Source organism: Schistocerca nitens, chromosome 4, assembly GCF_023898315.1.
Source record: "Schistocerca nitens isolate TAMUIC-IGC-003100 chromosome 4, iqSchNite1.1, whole genome shotgun sequence".
In the NCBI taxonomy this organism is placed as follows: domain Eukaryota; kingdom Metazoa; phylum Arthropoda; class Insecta; order Orthoptera; family Acrididae; genus Schistocerca; species Schistocerca nitens.
Genome location: NC_064617.1, coordinates 620,697,362 through 620,718,689, shown reverse-complemented (window position 1 = coordinate 620,718,689; position 21,328 = coordinate 620,697,362). Strand labels below are relative to the sequence as shown.

At 40.3% G+C, this 21,328-nt stretch overlaps 1 protein-coding gene across 2 annotated transcripts in view; it reads left to right on the top strand.

Annotated features, from left to right (window-relative positions):
• The window catches only part of LOC126253118 (membrane-bound alkaline phosphatase-like), a 168,359-nt gene that overhangs the window by 58,613 nt on the left and 88,418 nt on the right, over nucleotides 1–21,328 (top strand). For both annotated transcript variants that reach the window (XM_049954239.1, XM_049954241.1), the window contains exon 4: nucleotides 13,360–13,533. In XM_049954239.1, coding sequence (XP_049810196.1) covers nucleotides 13,360–13,533 — 174 coding nt within the window. The remainder of the gene's footprint in view (nucleotides 1–13,359; nucleotides 13,534–21,328) is intronic.

The window sequence follows — 21,328 nt, the reverse complement described above, 5'->3', positions numbered from 1 at the left end:
ATGGCAAGCCGTTCCACAGGACTACATCCAGCATCTCTACGATCGTCTCCATGGGAGAATAGCAGCCTGCATTGCTGCGAAAGGTGGATATACACTGTACTAGTGCCGACATTGTGCATGCTCTGTTGCCTGTGTCTATGTGCCTGTGGTTCTGTCAGTGTGATCATGTGATGTATCTGACCCCAGGAATGTGTCAATAAAGTTTCCCCTTCCTGGGACAATGAATTCACGGTGTTCTTATTTCAATTTCCAGGAGTGTATTTTCTCCTTTCGTCAATTAAGTTCAATATTTCTTCTGTTACCCAAGGAGTTCTACTAGCCTTCGTCTTTCTACCTACTTGATCCTCTGCTGCCTTCACTACTTCATCCCTCAGAGCTATCCATTGTTCTTCTACTGTACTTCATTCCACCATTCCTGTCAATTGTTCCCTTATGCTCTCCCTGAAACTCTGTACAACCTCTGGTTTAGTCAGTTTATCCAGGTCCCATTTTCTTAAATTCCCACCTTTTTGCAGTTTCTTCAGTTTTAATATAATCTGGGACGAAATTAAATGTAAATTATCCAAGGATTAAATCAAATCACTGAGGATTGTGATAACGAAGGGGACAGCCATAGTTCTAGTGAAACTCTCACAAGATGCGACTCTAAATGATTGCTGAGAAAAATAAATATACGTGTACAAGGGATTAACCAGGATTAACAGTGCTACAGGTTGCTCACAAGTGTTCTGTATACCTTGCCAAAACGAAATGCGACTGAAGCTAACCCAAAAATGACGAGACAGGTTTGTTAAGAGACTGAGAAAACGATGACCATCGGATAAACGATACGGTGTAGAAGAAGATAGACAGTAACTTTGGATAAATAAGAGTGTATACTTTATCATATAGGGCACATAAATGGCAAGACCATTTGAAAAATCTGTACAGTGAGAAACAGCAGTTCAGAATTTTGATATAGCAGAGGAGGACACTGTAGCGAAATAAATAGGTGCTGCATTATTTCACAATAGAAAAATGAAACTAATAATAATCGTTAAGTCTCGCGTTGGACGTAATACAGAGGTTGGACATAAATATAGAAACCCGGCGACAAGATAACAGAACGCAGCATGTCATTCTCAATAGAGAGAAGTCTTCCGAAGTAAGGGTGATTTCAGGTGTGCCGCTGGGGAGTGTCGTAGGACCTTTGCTATATATATATATATATATATATATATATATATATATATATATGACCTTGTGGATAAGAACACACTGAGGGTATTTGCGGATGATGCTGTAGTATATCGAGAGGTTGTAACAATGGAAAATTGTACTGAAATGGACGAGGATCTGCAACGAATTGACGCATGGTGCAGGGAATGGCAATTGAATCTCAGTGTAAACAAGTGTAATGTGCTGCGAATACATAGAAAGACAGATACTTTATTATTTAGCTAGAATATAGCAGGTCAGCAACTGGAAGCAGCTAATTCCATAAATTATCTGGCAGTAGGCATTAGGAATGATTTAAAATGGAATGACCATATAAAATTAATCGTCAGTAAAGCAGATGCCAGACTGAGATTCATTGGAAGAATCCTAGGGAAATGCAGTCCGGAAACAAAGGAAGTAGGTTACAGTACACTTGTTCGCACAGTGCTTGAGTACTGCTCACCGGTGTGGGATCCGTACCAGATAGGGTTGATCGAAGAGATGGAGAAGATCCAACGTAGAGCAGCGCGCTTCGTTAAAGGATCATTTAGTAATCGCGAAAGCGTTACGGAGATGATAGATAAACTCCAGTGGAAGACTCTGCAAGAGAGACGCTCAGTAGCTCGGTACGGGCTTTTGTTGAAGTTTCGAGAACATACCTTCACCTAGGACTCAAGCAGTATATTGCTCCCTCCTACGTATACCTCGCAAAGAGACCCTGAGGATAAAATCAGAGAGATTAGAGCCCATACAGAGGCATACCGATAATCTTTCTTTCCACGAACAATACGAGACTGGAATAAAAGGGAAAACCTATAGAGGTACTCAAGGTACCCTCCGCCACACACCGTCAGGTGGCTTGTGGAGTATGGATGTAGATGTAGATGTAGACAAGAGCATGCATGAACATAAATTCAGACGCTAGCCAGTGCTGCCATTCGCACTATTGTATTTCACCATGAACGGCACCTGTACATCGTCCTCAACATGTTGCAAGTGTTACTCGTGGTCATAACTGTGTTCTGTTTAGTTGTGAGTGCATCATGTCGAAGCGAAGTGAAATCGAACATGAGAAAATTGCTGGTGCTCGTGTGATGGGTAATTCCTTAACCAAATTATCCGAGGTTCTAAGTGGTTCAAGAGGCATAGACAAGAAAAACGGGGAATCATCACGCTCTAAGTCACAATGCCGATGGAAGTGTGTGTTGTGTGACTGTGAGGCACTGTCAGTGAAGAGGATTGAGACTAGAAGTGAGAGTTCGACACGTGAAAACATTAGTGCTGAACTTACCTCTGTCAGCACAAAGTACAATACGAATCGAGCTGCATAAAGAAGAAATTGCAGAGCGAGTTTGAATTCCGGAACCACTCATCAGTGATGCAAATGCACGTAACACGAGAACTTGGTGCCGGAGCCCTAAAATCTGGACTGTGGAGCAATTGAAGAAAGTGATTTGATCGGATGTGTCTTATTTCACACTGTTTAAAACTTCTGATGGAGTTTGCGACCCAAGAGTGAAATATGGCGAGACTTCGGTGACGATCTGGGCAGCCATATCGAGATAATCCATAGGCGCCAAGGTTACTCTGCAAGGTCGTATTACTACCAAAGATTATTTGGTCATATAGGCTAATCAGGTCCATTCAGTGGTGGAATGTTTGTCCCAGAATGGTGATGCTGTGTTTGAAGACGACAGAACACCTGTTCGCACAGCTTTTGCCGTCCGCAGTTGGTTTTGTAAGCATGAGGATGAATAGGTCGCATCTTCCCTGACCATCATGGTCACCTGATCGCAACATTATTCAGCCTTTGTTGTCTTCTTTGGACAGAAGGCTGCGTGATGGCTGTTCACCTCTTCATCGTTACGGGTACTTGTGACTATTTTGCAGATATCCTAGAAAACCATAGAGGACCTGCATTTATCCATTCCACGATGACTGGAAGCTATTTTGAATCCCAACAGTTTTCCTACACCATATTAGGCAAAGTAATGTGTTGTGTTTTTGGTATTTCCAAATTTTTAACACCATCTTACTTCGACCTGAAACTAACTAAGTCTTCGAACTAGGGAGCACATTTGTCAAAGAGTTTTAATCGTTAACGTAGATGCGATGAGATAAGGATGAATGGCGAAGCAGTATTTGCATTCAAAGATTTTTCCTTTTGATGAAGTAAATGCAGAGAATTGTATGGGGAAAAATGGAGAAAATATTTGCTGATGGTATGTTAATACCAAGCTTTGCTGAAAAATGGAAAATAAAAGTCTTGTCTGTCCCGAATAAGGTGGAAAGTCACCATTAATTAGTAAACAAAGCTTGGGAAGAGTTTCTCATTTGTTAACATCTATTCTTAATTCTCTTCCTCCTGAATTTAGGGCCCCATCTCTAATCTGAAAACGGACTTTCACGATAGCTGAAGATCCTCTCTGAAAAGAGTAACGTTATCGGTGATTGTTATGATAAGGGCAGTTAGCGTTATTTCAAAGCTTCCTGGGTAATTAAAATTTTGTGCCGAACTGAGACTCGAATCAGGAGCCTTTACCTGAGGCGGCAAAGTGCTCTACCGACTGAGCCATTCACGCGCGATGCACGATTCACCCACACACCTTTGCTTGCACCAGTACCTTACCCATGACCTTCCAAACTTCAGATAATTTTTCCTGCATAGCTTGCAAGATGAGCACTCTTGGAAGAAATATGAGGTTATACTGTAGCATGGCGAACAGTTTATCTACATTTACATGGGTACTCTCCGTATCAAACGTAAGTGACTGGCAGAGGCTTCATCGAACCACCATCATAATAAATCTCTATTATTCCACTCTGGAAGAGCGCACGGAAAAACTGAGAACATACGGCCGCAAGAAACGCCTTTATTTCAATATTGTCCATCCCAAATCCCGTCTCATCTCCGTAACATACTTTACCCTATTTCTCGATAGTAAAACCGCGCAGTCCTTCTATCAGTTTTCTCGATGTGCTCCGTTATCCCTATCTGGAAACGTTCCCAGACTGCGCAGCCGTGCATAGTGTAGTCAGTCTCTTCAGTAGATCTGTGGCATCTTCTAAGTGTTCTGCCTCAATAAAACGCAGTCTTCGGTTCGCCTTCCCCACAACATTTTAAATCGTTCGTAATTGTAAATCCCATATATTTAGTTGACTAAGGCCTTTAGATTAGACTGATTTGTCGCATAACTGAAGTTTAATGGATTCCTTTTAGCACTCATGTGGATGACCTCACACTTTTCATTATTTAGGGTCAACTGCCAATTTTCATACCATACCGATATATATTCTGAATTGTTTGATCTTCTAATGACTTTTCAAGGCGATAAACGACAGCACCGTCCGCAAACAAACCTAAGACTACAGCTCAGATTTTGTCCTAAACCGTTTATATAGACACGAAGCAGCAGAGGATCTATAGCACTATGTTGGGAAACAATTGAAATCAATTACGTTTCACTCGATGACTTTCCATCAATTGCTACGAACTGTGACCTATCTGACGGGAAATCTCGAATCCAGTCAAATAACTGAGACGATATTCATTAAGCAACAATCCGAGTACAAGCCACTTGTAAGGTACGGTGTCAAGATAACTCTAGAAATGGAGACATACGGAATCAGTTCGAAATCCATTGTCGACAGCACCCAACACTTAGTGCGAGTAATGGCCGAGCGGTTCTAGGCGCTTCAGTCCGGTTCAGTCAGGTTCGAATCCTGCCTCGGGCATGGATGTGTGTGATGTCCTTAGGTTAGTTAGGTTCAAGTAGTTCCAAGTCTAAGGGACTGGTAACCTCAGTGCTCAGAGCCATTTGAACCATTTTTAGGGTGAGTAAAGGCCTAGTTTTGTTTCACAAGGATGATGTTTTTTAAATCCGTTTTGACTGTGTGTCAATAGACCGTTCTCTACGAGGTAATTGACAATGTTCAAACACAATGTATTTTCAATAATCCCGCTGCATGTCGACGTTAACGATATGTGTAATTTAGTGGATTACTCCTATTGGCTTTGTTGAATATTGGTGTGGCATGTGCAACTTTCCAGTCTTCGGGTCAGCGACTTACGTAGAGCGAGCGGTTGTATATGATTGTTAAGTATGGAGCTGCTGCATCCGCATACTCTGAATGGAACGCAACTGGTATACAGTCTGTACCGGAAAACTTGCTTCTGTTAAGTGAAATAAGTTGCTTCACTTCTCCGAAAACATTTACTTCTACGTTACTCAGGTTGACAGCTGTTATTGATATGAATTGTAGAATAATTCCTTCGTCTTCTTTTGTGAAGGAATTTGGGAAGGCTTTGTTTTGTAACTCTGCTCTAGCACCATTTCCATCAAAAGTATTTTCATTTATATCGTGTAGAGAAGGTATTTATTGTGTCTTGCAACTGGCATAGTTTTCTGCCAGGTTTCGAGACAAAGTATCGTTGTGGAAATTATTATAAGCATCTCGCATTGAAGTCCGCGCTAAATTTCTGTAAAAGATCGCCAATCTAGGAGATTTTGCGTGCGTTTAAATTTGGCACGTTTTTTTCGTTGTTTGTGCAACAGTGTTCCGACCCCTTTTGTGTACCCCGCTACCCGTGGGTTGCCTCAGTACCAGAGGTTCGCAATCGGTTCCGTCGATTATGCTTCAAATGGCGAGCTGTGCTTTCATCTCACAAAGAAGACAGGCAGCCGTTATAACTTCTGATAGCAGCTCGAAAGCAGAGAGACTCTCTTCCGACACCAAGCGACACACATCATTCGTACCGACGTGAGCCACCCCCTATATCCTGTGTTCTTCGTTGCACCCTGAAGGAACCGTTATGGTGTGACTCCACCCGGTGTGCACACGGAGTGCGTTCCTCCCTTCCTTGGCAGTCGTGTCCTTAAGGGGCAACGTAACGCATGAACTACCAATAATTCCACCCCTTGTGAACCGAGCGAGGTGGCGCAGTGGTTAGACACTGGACTCGCATTCGGGAGGACGACGGTTCAATCCCGCGTCCGGCCATCCTGATTTAGGTTTTCCGTGATTTCCCTACATCACTCCAGGCACATGCCGGGATGGTTCCTCTGAAAGGGCACGGCCGACTTCCTTCCCCATCCTTCCCTAATCCGATGAGACCGATGACCACGCTGTCTGGTCTCCTTCCCCAAGCAACCAACCAACCACCCCTTGTGACTGTCCGGATCTTTCCCTGTTCTGCTTGCAAACCCTGCAAGAGGTAAATGATAGTCTGTGTGCATCTGTAAACACTATAATTTTCCTTACTTGTCCATTACCGTCCTTAAATGAGACAAACGTTGGAGAACTGGAATCGTTCTTCAGTCTGTCGTTAATGCAGGGTCACTAAATGTCCCCGTTAGTGTTTCGGTGAAAGATTGTCTTCTTTCCTCCATGAACTGGAGTTTAAACATACGGTGCACTTCAGTAATAATACTGTGTTGATCGAAAGGATCGGTAAAAAAAACCGAGCAGCATTCCTGTGAATTTCTATTATGTGTTGCTTCATTCTGACTTTACGTGGGGCTACAGGTGTTCTAAAGCGCCCCAGAGTTTTCCCTGTGGCTGATCGCACTCACTCCCTCCATTTCACGTCGTTTTGCAGGATCTGAAAGAACGTTCCTGGATGTCCAATTCCTAAAGCATGTAATCTCGAAACCGTGACGACCGAGACAGCAACAAAGTTGCTGCTTATCGTAAAGATCTTCCAATTGCGAAGTCGTAGGCTATTTTAATTAAATTCTTTATTCATTATGAAATGCAAATTTTAATGAGACTGTATTGAATAATTTCCTTTAGTAAAATAGATCTATGTATTTTAATTAATAATCGCATACAGTTAAGTAAAATATTGTGTAGATATGCGATATGACTTACTGATAAACAGAAAAATTTTGTACATTGATAATACTGTTCAATGTCTAGAACAGTGTTTCTAGACCATTACCCTGAGTGCAAACAGACATTAGCTAGTATCCTCCTCCCCCCACTCCCCACTCGCCAACCGTCGCTCTCCTCCACCACCTTATCACCAACTTCAGCACCTAACTAACATGCAAAATGAAAGACTTTTCTTGAAGCACTTTTCTTTTTAAAATGATTAAGGATAAATGATGTTTAGTTTATTTGTGTGTGTGTGTGTGTGTGTGTCTGTGTGTGCGAATCGGTTAGAATGAATGATGATGGAATTCGAGGTGCATCACAAGTGCTACCCACAACTCCTCAGAAAAGAAAGCCAAGTAACCACAGTTGTTACAAAACATGCTTCCCCTGCATAACTCCTCGCCATTGTGGCACTTATTTTAACTGCACTCTGCAGCCCCATTTACAATCAAACAAGTTCAGATGTGTGCACTGTACTTACTGTTCATATATCACTTCAATTCTGTACTCCTTACTTCTGAACTGGCAGAAATAGGATAACTTCCGGCTTTTAATACTTTGTGGCTCACCGCCCTTACAGTAATAATAGCAATAACAAATCTGTGTACAACGCTGTAGTAGCCCTTATGTACTTACTGCTGTGTTTTGCTGTCAATTAATTCATTTATCTGTTTCGAAGCGAGTAATAAAGATATTTCTGGATTGCTGCAAGGTATCATCTACAGCTTGGACAAGTAATTTTCTTGAGATATTTAACATTTGTTACGTACATATCTCACTTTTATCATCAGCGATGTACGAGACAAAGGACAACACACTTGTGTAGCGGGTGGACTACGTAAGGAACTCCTACGTCCACTGCATTGATTCTACTAACTGAGAAAAAGTAATTATAGATAACGTATATAACCAATATTAGAGTCTCACAAAACTATGATGACTGTAATTATCTTTTGTAGATTATTTAGTTTCTGGACTGATACAATCGAATCGTTTAGTTTTTACTCCACAGAAGATTTCATTTTTCCTCTGAGGGCGTAATTACGTCCTGGTTTGAAACCACTGCTATGCAAATATAAAAGTTTTCATATTCTATTTCATTTTTAGAATTTCTTACAAAGTATTGTTGTATTCTGAATACTCATAGTTTCATGCAATTAGTAATTAGATAAAAAGAAGTTATTGTTTTGACAAAATTTGGGTTCAGTATTTCTTAAAAATCAGTTCCATTTGAAAATAAATAAATAATTTGAATAAAAAGTTCCAACCAACGATAATCGGACCAGTGACATTACGGTTACTTATACTTGCATGCTACACACTTTATTAAAGGTAGCTTTAGGTAACAAGCTATATGTATTTTTCAAGACTTAAATTTCGATATTAAAATTATTCACCTTCGTTCCATTGACCATTTAAATGATAGTGTAAGAAAAATACTTTTAGCACTTGTGAACAGTGTCACAGTGAGGATTATGAATTTAGGAAGTTACTGATTTCAGTAACTACACAACATATTGAATGAGTATCTGTGGGAAATACAAAAGCTAAACATATAAAACACGGCCACATTCCATTAAAACAGGTATTTTCAGTCTGATAGTGGTAGCAAAGTTGTTATTATCTTTCTGATTACTAATAAAAATCCATCACACTAATGTGATAGAAGCTGGTAAGGCTCAGTTGCCTATTAATTACTTAGCACCAACTGAATCCTTCATCCAATCAACAAAGATTTTTTTATTCTTCTTGAGAACTAAAAACTAACTCAACACAATAAATGCCTTAATGAAATCCGAGTTTCTCAAATATGTCACATAAGACTCCACCGATTCCTGCTAAGTCATGAACGAGATTTATATACTTCTTTGAAGTACTCGAAATGATAACCTGTCTTTTTGACGCACTTCTCAAAACACACATCTGTTAGGAATATTGTTGTCGAAGATACTCGGATCTCAGCTACCAGAGACATTGCCAATACACACTAAATGCTTGTACTTAACAGAACAGGAAAATTTAGAAATTTTTTTCGTTTTGGTATTGCGTCGTATTGTTAGGACACTAATGTCGGGGCACCGCCCATGTAATCCAATAGGTATGGAGAAAACCTTAGGGGGCAGAGCAGTCTTTAATTAATATCCGTGACTCAGTTCCTAATACTGTATACGAATGTTTCTTCTGCTTGTCCGCATTAACTTACATTTTTTATCCACAATTACAGCAAGATGTTGTCCATCATACCGAACTGACAGTCTGCCCCAAGAATGACACGAAATTCAATTGACATATAGATCCTTATCACGTATCTGTATGTCTTTTATTCTCCAAGAGAATCTGTCCGTTTCCCAACAGATGCTTCTTTATCACTTTAGACCATTGTTCCCAAACTTTTTTCCTCTGGTCCCCCTCCCCTTTTCACGAAAAAAATAGTATCAGCCCTCCAGCCCATATTATTAATGAAATAACCTGATTTTATATTTTGATTGCCTGATGCTCTGGTTTACGAACGTGAATTTAGATGGACTTCTACTCAATAGAAATCAAGATTGAATGAGTTATTATAGAGATAATACGGAAAGTTCATTATATTTATCTTATGTTCATTTATTCATAAGGTCTGAGATGAACGACAGGTACAGTTCAGAAAACAAGGATTACAAGGGCATTAAAATTTTATATTACAAAGTTCATTGTGATGAATGAGACTGCTTTTGAGAAGAAAGTTTCTATGGACGTGGTGTAACAGTAGAAATAGCCACTAGAAATTCTTTCCTTACATTTAGGTTTGTACGATAATTTGGCTTTGCAACTTTCACATCTATGAAATCTGTCTCTGAAAGCTATGTTGTTGCAAAAGGATTCAGGATCTTCACTGCATTTTGGCTCAGTGATAGAAATTGTTGATAATAAGTCGCCAAAAATTTAAAAAAAAATAAAAAAAATCGTTACATTTATTCTTCAGTGAAGTGTCACAAGTAATATTAACTAACTTTTATTGCTGTTTTGTATTTCGACATGACAGTCTAGCCGCAAAGTTGAATTAATTTTTAATAAAATTCAGTTCATAAAATCCGATGCTTAAATATATTTCGAAGTGAACTTTAGGTCTTAAAGGATTAAGAAGAAGGCAGACTTTTATCTCCATTGGTAGTATCGGAATAGCTTTTACCTCTGACTTTGACACTAGGATAGGGAATAAATCTAGCATGTCACTTTCCATTCCGTTTCGCAACAGCTCTGATTTCTATAAGGACACCTTCACTTTTTTTATTTAAAGATAGTTCAGTTGCCTGGTTATCTTGAAGTGTTAAGACTACTTCATTTGTCAAAACTGACGATGAGATGAGCCATTTTCAATAGAAAATTTCCGTTGCTGAAACAATCTGCCAGAGTGTGACTTTTCTCCTTTAAGAAACAGAATACCTTATTTCTCAGATCGAACTTTCGTTTCAGTACTTCAGCCTTTTAAAGCCATCGAGTATTACTAAGAAAAGAGAAGTTGAGTGTGATAAGAACCCATCTCCTCACATAGCACTTGAAAAAACCTTGAATTTACGAATTTTTAGATTAATAATATTAACTGTTTCTTTAACTTTTGCAATACTTCGTGAACAAATGGGCTAAGTTATTTTAGCTGTCAGAGCCTCTCGGTGTACCATACAGTAAGTCCATACTGTATCAGTTTCTTCATCTTTAATAAGAGACTCTAAAAGCCTAAGCGCCCAAAGTACAGACAAGAAGTTTTCAGAAAAACAGTTGAAACTTACTGGCAGATTAAAACCGTGTGCCGAACTGAGACTCGAACTCGGAACCTTTGCCTTTAGCGGGCAAGTTCTCAAGAGCAAAGGTCCCGAGTTCGAGTCTCTGTCCGGCAAACAGTTTTAATCTGCCAGGAAGTTTCCTATCAGCGCACACTCCCTTGCAGAGTGAAAGTTTCGTTCTAGAAAAACAGTCTCATAGGTCTGACTTGTTTCTTTTTAGCCAAGTCGGAGCATCCTCTTTATTTCTTATAAAAATTATGAAATTTTAATTAACATTCTCGATTATTTTTATGACGCTAATCCAAAAATTCTCATATATAGTCTAGTTGCAAAATGGTATTTTGACTGTTGTGTAGCTTATAAATAATGCGAAACAATAAACAGAACTTAAAGAACACATACTAAATGCAACATACCCATAATTATGACCTATTCCAACACTTCATGTTCCTCGTTATCATCGTCTATATTAAGCAAATTATCAGGCTTGAGATTCAGATAAAACCGTTTGTTCACTTCGGGCATGATATTTAAGAGTTTTGTTAAGTCTGCGTGTTTCAAGCTTGTTTTTCTAAACCAAAGGTCAAGTTTTTCTAAGCCTCCATGTTTCAAGGTTGATTTTTGCCAGCTCTTATGAATAAACCGGATTCAGTGCAGCCAGTGAGCGTTCCTTTAGCAATGAAAATTTATACTTTGGGCCCATGTGTAAGTTGATGCAATTTATAGGTTAACTGCTAGAGTAAATTGTCAGATCTGCATAAAGTTGTTCTACCCGATGTATCAGGAGAGATAAGAATCCTTTTCAATTGTGGAGCAAATGAGTCATCAGACATTGTTGATTCTGTATTCATCGCTGATGCTAAAACCTGAATTTCTGCAAGCGTGTGTGGTTTCTGGCATTTAGCAGTCCTATGCGAACTCTGGTAAGAGGCTGAACGGCCACAGAAGTCACATTGGTCGATTCACAAAACTCTTCTAGGTACAGTACACAATAAATTATTTCGTTTCCCTATATAAAAATTCCTTCTGTTTTCTCATTACTTGAAAACATTCCATTTGTAGTTGTATCTTTAACATCTTAGGCTTCAACCAGCAAGTAAAACGGTTAAATAGCTTACACACTGCAGACATTCTACACCATTGATTTAGTTTTCACGAAGCCTAGCTATAAGTAGTTCTCGTCGTATCTTCTCGTTTTCGCCTTTGACGTATCTTCCTGCCCTCCGCCAGCCGATGTACCTCGGGTGTCTTAATGTCTGTCACCTCCCAGGAATCGTTCCGTACTGCAGTCAAGTCTTAATAGCGAAGTCTGACAGACTGTACGGAGGCGTCGAGATAGAGGAGGCAAAGCTTGCTCTGAGCGCGATACTGTTAGAGATACGGTCACAGCGCAGTTGATAACGGGGGATTCCATCGACGGCCGACATCGCTCACATCGTTTCAAACAATGCTAAAAATATGACCGTGGTTTCTTTCATTGTTTTTAACATACCTAGCCCACCTTGCACGCTACTCACCTTCCAAACCCCCCCCCCCCCACCCACCCTACAACTCTCAGTCCTGTGGTCGGAACCACAACTGAAGAACCACTGTTTTACAACAGAAACTGATATGCTTTATGCATGATGTTAGGAATAACTCGGCTCACAGCTGGAAAAAACTGTCCTAGGCATATCCATCGCTCCTAGTCTAAAATTACTATTGAGAGTATATCGTCAATACTATGACGAGCGAAAGGTAAAGAAGTGCCCCATTCTTTAAAATTTGCCTGCATCATGACAAAAGGGCAGCTCAGTGCATGGCAAGGCCAAAGCGGCCCGTACGAACGACAGATAAAAAACAACTTTACGGGCTGTGAGCGGAGTTCTTCTTTATTATGCCTTTCAACGTAAGCCGTTGCTCGGAATATAAAATACATTGTGATATGCTAGCGTTCCAGTCCGAATAGGTGTAAACACTGCACACGTAACTCCTGTAGAACACAATAAAAGGTATCATGGAGCTACGAAGGGCTTATGTGTCAAATTTCATGCGAAGAGTTTCTGCGTTTCACTAGGCCTTCTCCAGGGCCCCAACCAACGTATAGGAGGAATCGAACCTCGTGTATAGTCGAAATATCTGCCAGCATTAAGTAACTGGTATCCGTAGTCTCCTAGTTTCGACAAAACGTGATCCCTTCGTTCATCAAATGAAGACTGCTTGCAGAAACTGTCGCATAAATAAATAACACTCAAAATACATGCGGCTGAGGTGTTCCTAATGTTACAGTTTATATAGGTCTAGATCCACACTTACGCCCGCATCTGAGATCGATTCCGTCACCACTCGATTAAGAGCAACACGATTTGGCGAATGTGGCTAGCAGTGGCACATATATATATATATATATATATATATATATATATATATATATATATATAACATAATCATTCCGCCTAATTGATATAGTAAGGCAACCAATGACGTATGGTAAGTGAACTCGGAATCCCAGTGTAACAACAGTTCTGTTGTCTGTGCACAGACGTACTGCGTCGATGCTCAGACGGCTGACTCGGCGTGCACAGCGACCGCCTACCTGGGCGGAGTGAAGACCAACATGGGTGCCATCGGCGTGTCGGCGGCCGTCCCAGTCGGAGACTGCTTAGCGCAGAACAACACGGAGTACCACACCACCTCCATCGCCCGCTGGGCCCAGGTGAGCTTAGCGACGAGCACACCGTGTAACACCGTCTTTTCTTCTTATTATTATTTTTAATCGCATTTAGTATTAAATCACACCATGCGCATTATCAGTGGCACAATAAAACTACGCTCAATGTATGGCTGCCAACCCTGAGCCACATACCACCCTCAGAAATGCGGTGAAAAATCGCTCTTCTCAGTGAATTCAACAAGATAACTACGCTCATGCTCCTAAATTAAAGATAATTGCAGCATGTGGTGCCACACAACGTAGCACTACACAAAACTGGAGCAAATAGCATAGGCACATAGGGAACACACACGACGCAGATCATTAAGTCCACGGTATTGGTGATAAGTTGAGAAAACCGTCCAGAAACACGCCACTGTTTCCTGCGCATGTACCCCGACATCAATATGGGATATGATCACCATGCACACGCACGCAGGCCGCAAAACGAGTTGGCATACTCTGGATCAGGTGGTGGAGCAGCTGCTCGGGTATAGCATCCCATTTTTGCACCAGTGCCTGTCGGAGCTCCTGAAGTGTCGTAGGAGTTTGAAGACGTGCGGCGATACATCGACCGAGAGCATCCCAGACGTGCCGTTGGGGTTTAGGTCTGGAGAACAGGCAGGCCACTCCTTTCGCCTGATATCTTCTGTTTCAATGTACTCCTCCACGATGGCAGCTCGGTGGGGCCAGGTGTTATCATCCATCAGGAGGAAGGTGGGACACACTGAACCCATGAAAAGGCGGACATACTGGTGCAAAATGACATCCCGATACACCTGATCTGTTACAGTTCCTCGGTCAAAGACATGCAGGGATGTACGTACATCAATCATAATCCCACCCAACACCATCAAACCACGACCCCCACACAGGTCGCTTTCAAGGACATTAAGGGGTTGGTATCTGGTTCCTGGTTAACGCCAGATGAAAACCCGGCGAGAATCACAGTTCAGACTATACCTGGTCTCGTCCGAGAACATAACCTGGGACCACTGTTCCAACGACCATTTATTGTGTTCTTGACACAAGGCTTTACGGGCTCTCCTGTGACTAGGGGTCAGTGCAATTCACCTTGCAGGTCTCCGGGTGAACAATCCATGTCTGTTCAGTCGTCTGTAGACTGTGTGTCAGGGGACAACCGTTCCAGTGTCTGGTATGATTTTTTTTTAGTAATTTAATTGAAAGCTTTGTTGCTTTGGTAAAAATAAAATTGGTTCTTTTTGTCGTGACAGAATAAATTACTATTAATCACACAAGATTTGTCGGAGAACAGCAGCAACATGTGTAATTGATCCAGCGTTAAGAAATTCTATTACCTTTTAGCGGAAAATTCGTGCGGTACTCTCCGACGTTAAAAAAGTCGTGGTGTTCCGTTCGGAGCAGGAGGCGGCTGTCTTTTCTCATTCGCGATATCGAAAATTACTAAAAAAAATGAACAGAAATTTTTTTTCGGAGGAAGATCGCGCGGAGAGAACAGACGGAAGTTATATGAAAGAAACCTAAGGGACCAACTAATTGGATTTGTACGAACATATAAACGGAACTGAAAGAACGTGGAATAAATACTATAACGATGTCGTCACGACAGCCTCCTATTCCGACAGAACACACGCTGGATCATAAGCTGCATAAATCTTTTAAACAGGAAAGATTATCACAAGTATAATTAATGAAAATAAGGTTGAGAGATTTTTTGTGAAATTAAATAAACTTCAAGAAAACGGAAACTTACATTAACATGGCCACCCATTGTGGCGGTGGAGCGAATTTTCATGATATACATTCTCACTTGTTTGTGGCTACATATATTTTTAATCACTTAAACTCTTAAATTTACAATAAAATGATTATATCAGTATGGAGCACAATACTTTTGCGTCCGACTCGCAACACATTCACAGAACGGCTAGAGAGCGGCGCGGCTCCCTGCAGAAGTAAAAAAAATTGGCAATTGTTATTTTTAAACATAGGTGCATCTTTTTTTTTTTTTTTTTTTTTTACTGATCGATAGCAGCGTATAACAGTTTATAGCTATCGTGATATTCTGCGCTTTTCAGGAGCGCGGCAAAGATATCTGGTTACAACATTCATTGGTATATGTTAAAAGTTCGCACATACTGACGCGAATACAGAAAAAAAACTTTTACATGTTAAAAATCGCAGTGATAAAGGCTGTAATGTCACAATGCCTCCCATGTGAGGCATGATGATTCCGGAAGGATCATCAGGACTCACATGTAGTTTGAAGACATTACTGTGTTTTATCATCTGTTTACTTTCGTTCTAACATAAAATTGGAATGAGTTTGTCATCTAGTTATTTTATGCTTCCAGTACAGTTATGAAAACAAATAGTCTTTCAGTCTCTTTTGTGCACTTTGGCACTTCTCTCAGTTCATTGTAAGGTGTCCTTGCACTGTTATCTTAATTGCTGTTACTGTGAAACAAAATATGACAAAAAACAATCTCAAGTCTAACACACACAGAGATAAATGAATAATACTCTATATAGAAAACAAAACATGTCAGTAGACAAACATGCACAGATACATTGAAATAATTACTTAAACAGTCCTCTAAAATTGTCTGTGACCTGTTTGGTCTCGTAATGTTTTTTATCCGTTTCATTAGATTCTTTTAGAATGTCGTTGTTAATCAGGACGTTTCACTTGACACTACACTGTACACTTTTATTTGTCACGCGCTCACTTAAGCGGAGTCTGCAACGTCTATTCTCGTTCGGTGAGAGGCGTCGTCCGAGAGGTCACGACCCTGGGTAGCGTCTTTTTTGTGTTCGCTCGTGTTTCCTCTCTAGTGTCTCGCATCAAGCGTCATGTCGTTTACATGCAAATAAACAGAAAGAAACCTGTGTTAGGTTCGTGCTATAATGTAGACTTACAGGTAAAGGTTTTATAGGATTCTGGACAGGATTGATAACCTTCCCTTACAGTTAACGTTTCAGTGCTCAGTAATGCCTTGTCTTTATTTAACTATCTATCGCAAAATATCCGACGTGACTGATTAAATGGAAATTAATTTGAAGCTAAGACTTCTCTTTTTACAGAATAAATAAAGTTCATAATTAAGTTTCACTGTGATAGCTTTAGCAATGTCTCTTGCGTAGTTGTGAGACGGAAAACATTCTAAGGTCAATGACACGCCTCCACAGCGCGCGCGTCGGTTGTGTTTCAAATGTTAATTGTTGAGTCCAATTGCAAGCAGCTGCGCGCTGTTGCCGGTTACTAGTCCAGTGCAACACGCCCTCGTGTATGCTCGTATGAAGTTTAACGTGTCACTCGCGCTCTGCTAAAATGAGAACACGCGGAAAACACACGTCTAGTGTCCTTTCTCCATCGTCGATCGGCGTATCGAAAACTTGGGTAGAAAATACCACCGTCTGTTTCGAGGATTTCACACGACAGTCCCTGCGACCTGCCATGCTGCTCACACACAGGTAAGTGAAGCCAACGTTTTACATATAGTTTGCAAAGTGCTTTGCTGTGATCGCTGTCACTACCTGCACTTGCGTGTACACATGTCACTGCACACGTATTTTGTACACTTTACGACTCGCATTTTGTTTAGAACGTCTTAGAGTGTCTGCAAATTCACATCTCCCATCTCACATTGTGATTTCAAAGTTCACAGTTCAAGTTACTCACAGGTAAATACATTACAAGATTAAACAATGTCCATAAATTACATACATACATACATACATTTCTTAAGTTTGCTTACAGTCACAAAATTCTGTTAACCTTTTCAGTCACGCCACGCCGGATTAGCGTATTGAATACCACTACTTGTGCATCAAGGCACGATTATTTCGGTTATTCTCTCTCCCTTTTACAAAGGTAATTTTTTTAAAAACAAATCTTTTAAGCAGCTTGTTATTTCGTTTCTCTTCAAAATTTAATGTCACTGTTTATGTAGAGCACATATTGAACAAATTCTGTCTCTACTGGTCGAGCATACTCATGCATTTCTCTCCGGAAGATTCATGCTTCATAAAGTTACTGGCTGCAAGTACTACTCGCGGAATGTATTATAATCTCTCAACATTGCTACTCGCGATACGCGATTAGAACAAAACTTTCGCTAACGGATCTCTCCCACAAATTTCGTTTCCACTTCAACCGTCTAAAGAGCACTCAGATGAGCCTGTCAAATTCTAATCCTCACTTTTTTTTAATGGGATAGGATGGGGAAGTGGAAGAGGAGAGGATCAAATATGAACATAAATACACTATATACATATACAAATTCTAGCACAACTACACTAGGATATTTTTTGTGACCTTAGATGCATGACATGCGTCACGTGTGCCTTCAAGTGGCTATTCTTTAATCTAATATCAGATCTTAGTTTTATTATTATAATGTAAGTCATATCTGGTGACAGCTTTCTAGTTTCTCACGCTTCCTTCTGGGCGATTGTCGGGCTTGGCTGTGAAATAGGTAATTACTTTAGTGCATCTTACATGTTTAAAGAAGAAACGTTTACCATCAGGAATACTTCAGACTTGTCAGTACGACGTATATGTTTCCATGTAGTGGCACTCTCGACTACATGACCTAACAGCTGTTCTAAAACAATAAAGGAAATGCTTTGCTGCTTAGCTATTAAATCTTTATGAGGCTTACTGTTCGTAGATGATACTTTGAATCTGAGATTGAATCTCCTGAAAACTATCAAATACTACGTGATACTCTCTCTCTCTGTTATTAACTGCTTTTGACAGTTCAAACACTTGGCTACACAAATCTGTTTAATTCTGAAGATCGCGCTAACAAAAGGTATAGTTCATGGCGGTGTTACAATAACGCACAGTTTACACGCAATAGGCTGTACTCTGTACACTTAAAGACTAACATTCCATCTTGAGGGCTGAAAAAGAAATTGCTTAACCTAATATTTAACATACATATATATTCATTGGAGTTGGAAGGTGGCAATCTGCTACTTCCTTCCGTATCTCCTTTCACCAATAACGGCATTTCTCAATGCCAACAGCCAACTTGGACTGCTTACACCTATGACTAACTTAAAACTAACTGAGAATCTGTCCTCTCAAATGGAATGTGCTTTCTTTTTCGTACGCCATAATAAATCGAATCTTCAATTACCTCCATAGTTTTTCGCCAAAGTGTGAGTACTCGTATTGGTGTGTTTGAATACCGAAGTGTTTCACAGGTTAAACCTTAGGCTAATTTTCCTTTGCTTGTTACTTTGCCTCGTTATACTTCTTGAGATCCTGGTGGTGATACAATCCTTTAATTCTGCCAGATGCTGGATCCGCTATTAAATAACATCCTGTATGTGGTTTTCTAATTACTACAAATGGTCCGTCGTACAATAGCCTCCATTTCCGATTTCTTTTCAACAACTTCGATGGCTTAAAATGTGTCCGTAAAAGCACCTTTTCATTAATATCATATGTAAGAGCTTTAGATACTTTCTTGTCATAAGACTTCTTGTGTAGATTCGCCTGTACAGCTAAGGATACCAATGCTTGCCTAAGTTTTGCATCTAAATCTAATTCTGGTTCTACAATTTTAGGTATGGGATCTAACCATTCATTTCTTTCCCGATGACTCGTCATTAATTCCGCAGGTGTAAATCCAGTTGAAAAGTGTGGAAAATTGTTGACAATCTGCTCGAATGAAGATACAAAGTCAATCCAACGGGTTTGTCGATTAGGTATGTAGGTTCGAATGAATCTATTGAACTCTTTGAAGATACGTTCGGTGGGATTAGATTGCGGTCTGAAACGAGATATAAGTATTTGTTTGATGCCATGTCTGGCAAGAAAATTGCGCCATTGTCTGCCAGTGAAATTCGATGCATTATCTGATAGAATGGCCTCCGGCTTGCCAAATCGAGGAAAATAGTCTTGTTCGATTCGACGGATGATCGGAAGTGCACTGGATGATTTCACTGCATAAAGTCTCACATGTTTTGTGAAAAGATCCATCAATGCGAATAGGTATTTCACCCCTCCCCTCCCTTGCGGCAGGGGGCCGGCGAGATCAAGGGCCAGAACTTGATTTGGTCTCTCAGTAATAATTGGATTCAGAGGAATTAGGTTCGAATGGTTGAAGGATTTTGCCTTCTGGCAGATAAGACATGTACTTAACAACTTGTGGATTCGATGATGCAAGTTTGGTACATAACAATACGCAGAAATCTTTCGTTTGCATTTTTCAGGTCCATAATGACCCCAGGAAAGATGTGTGTACCAGATAAGGTGTTCAACGTATGCGTGTGGTATACACACACACCATCTACCAGAGAGGAGAGAAGTTCGATGGAATAAAACATCGTTGTGTAGTTTATAAAATTTGGACAAGTGGTGATCGGGTTTTGTTAGAAGAAGTTGTTTGACCTTACGCCATTTGGAATCTGTTTCTTGGAGTATACGCATCTGCTTGCAGAGCTGAAGGAAATACTTTCTATGTAGTGGGTCTTCCATTAGAAGAATTCGGTAGTTAGACATCTGCTCGATAAGTTCACTGGACTCGGGAAGTCCTTGCGGCATGCGTGACAAAGCATCCGCGATAATGTTGTTTTTACCCTTGATGTATACTGTTTCGAAATCATACTCTTGCAAGAAGAGACTCCATCGTGTAAGACGAGGATGAAGAAGTTTACACGAGAGCAAGAAACTAAGAGCTTGGTGATCAGAAAAGACCTTAATTTTCCGACCATGGATGTAGTAATTGAACCTTTTAAACGACCATACAATGGCCAGAGCCTCCAACTCTGTCACCGAGTATGACCTCTCACATTCTGTGAGAACCATACTTGCAAAGCTGATAACTCTTATCTCTTCTTTTCCATCAATTACTTCTATTTGAAACAAACAAGAACCAAGCCCCTGAAATGAAGCATCTGACGAAATACAGAATTCTTTATCCATGTCTGGATGGAACAAAATATTGCTGTTACGAAGTGCTTGTTTAGTGCGATCAAAATCTGCCTGACACTCTGGCGTCCAATGCCAGTGAGTATTTTTCTTTAGAAGATCATGCAAGGCTTGACTGTTCATCGACTGGTCCGAAATAAACTTTCTGAAAAAGGAAGTCATTCCAAGGAAGCCTTTCAACCGGCGTTTAGAAGAGGGCACAGGAAAGTTTTTAATAGCTGCTAGTTTGTCTGGATCTGGGGTAATTCCCTGTGATGATACAAGATGTCCTAAAAATTTAATCTCGCTTTTACCAAATTTAGACTTATGTAGATTAGCTGTGACTCCATAGTCAACAAACCTCTGGAAAACTTTGCTTATTATGTCTAAATGTTCTTCCCAAGATTTCGTAGCAATCAGTAAGTCATCAACATACACTGTTACTCGATCCAACAGTTCAGGTCCTAATACATGATCAAGAGCAGCTATGAATACGCCTGAACTCACATTCAAACCAAATGGAACTACTTTGAATTGGTATGATCTACCTGCAAATGTAAACGCTGTATATTTTCGAGACTGTGATGTCATCTTGACCTGCCAGTAGCTCGATCTCAAGTCTACCGATGTGAGGAATTTTACTCCATGAAACCTTTGTAATTGTTCATCCATAGCCTCAGGTCGAGTTCTTACTGGAATAATTATTTTATTTATGTTTCTTGCATCCAAAACTATACGTACACTACCATCCTGCTTCAAAACTGGCAATAATGGACTACTGTAAGGTGAGTCTGACGGTTCAATGATCTCCCACTTAAGCATTTTACATATTTCATTTTTCACAGCCTCGCGCCTTGCATACGGGACAGAGTACGTTGTCTTCCAAAAAGT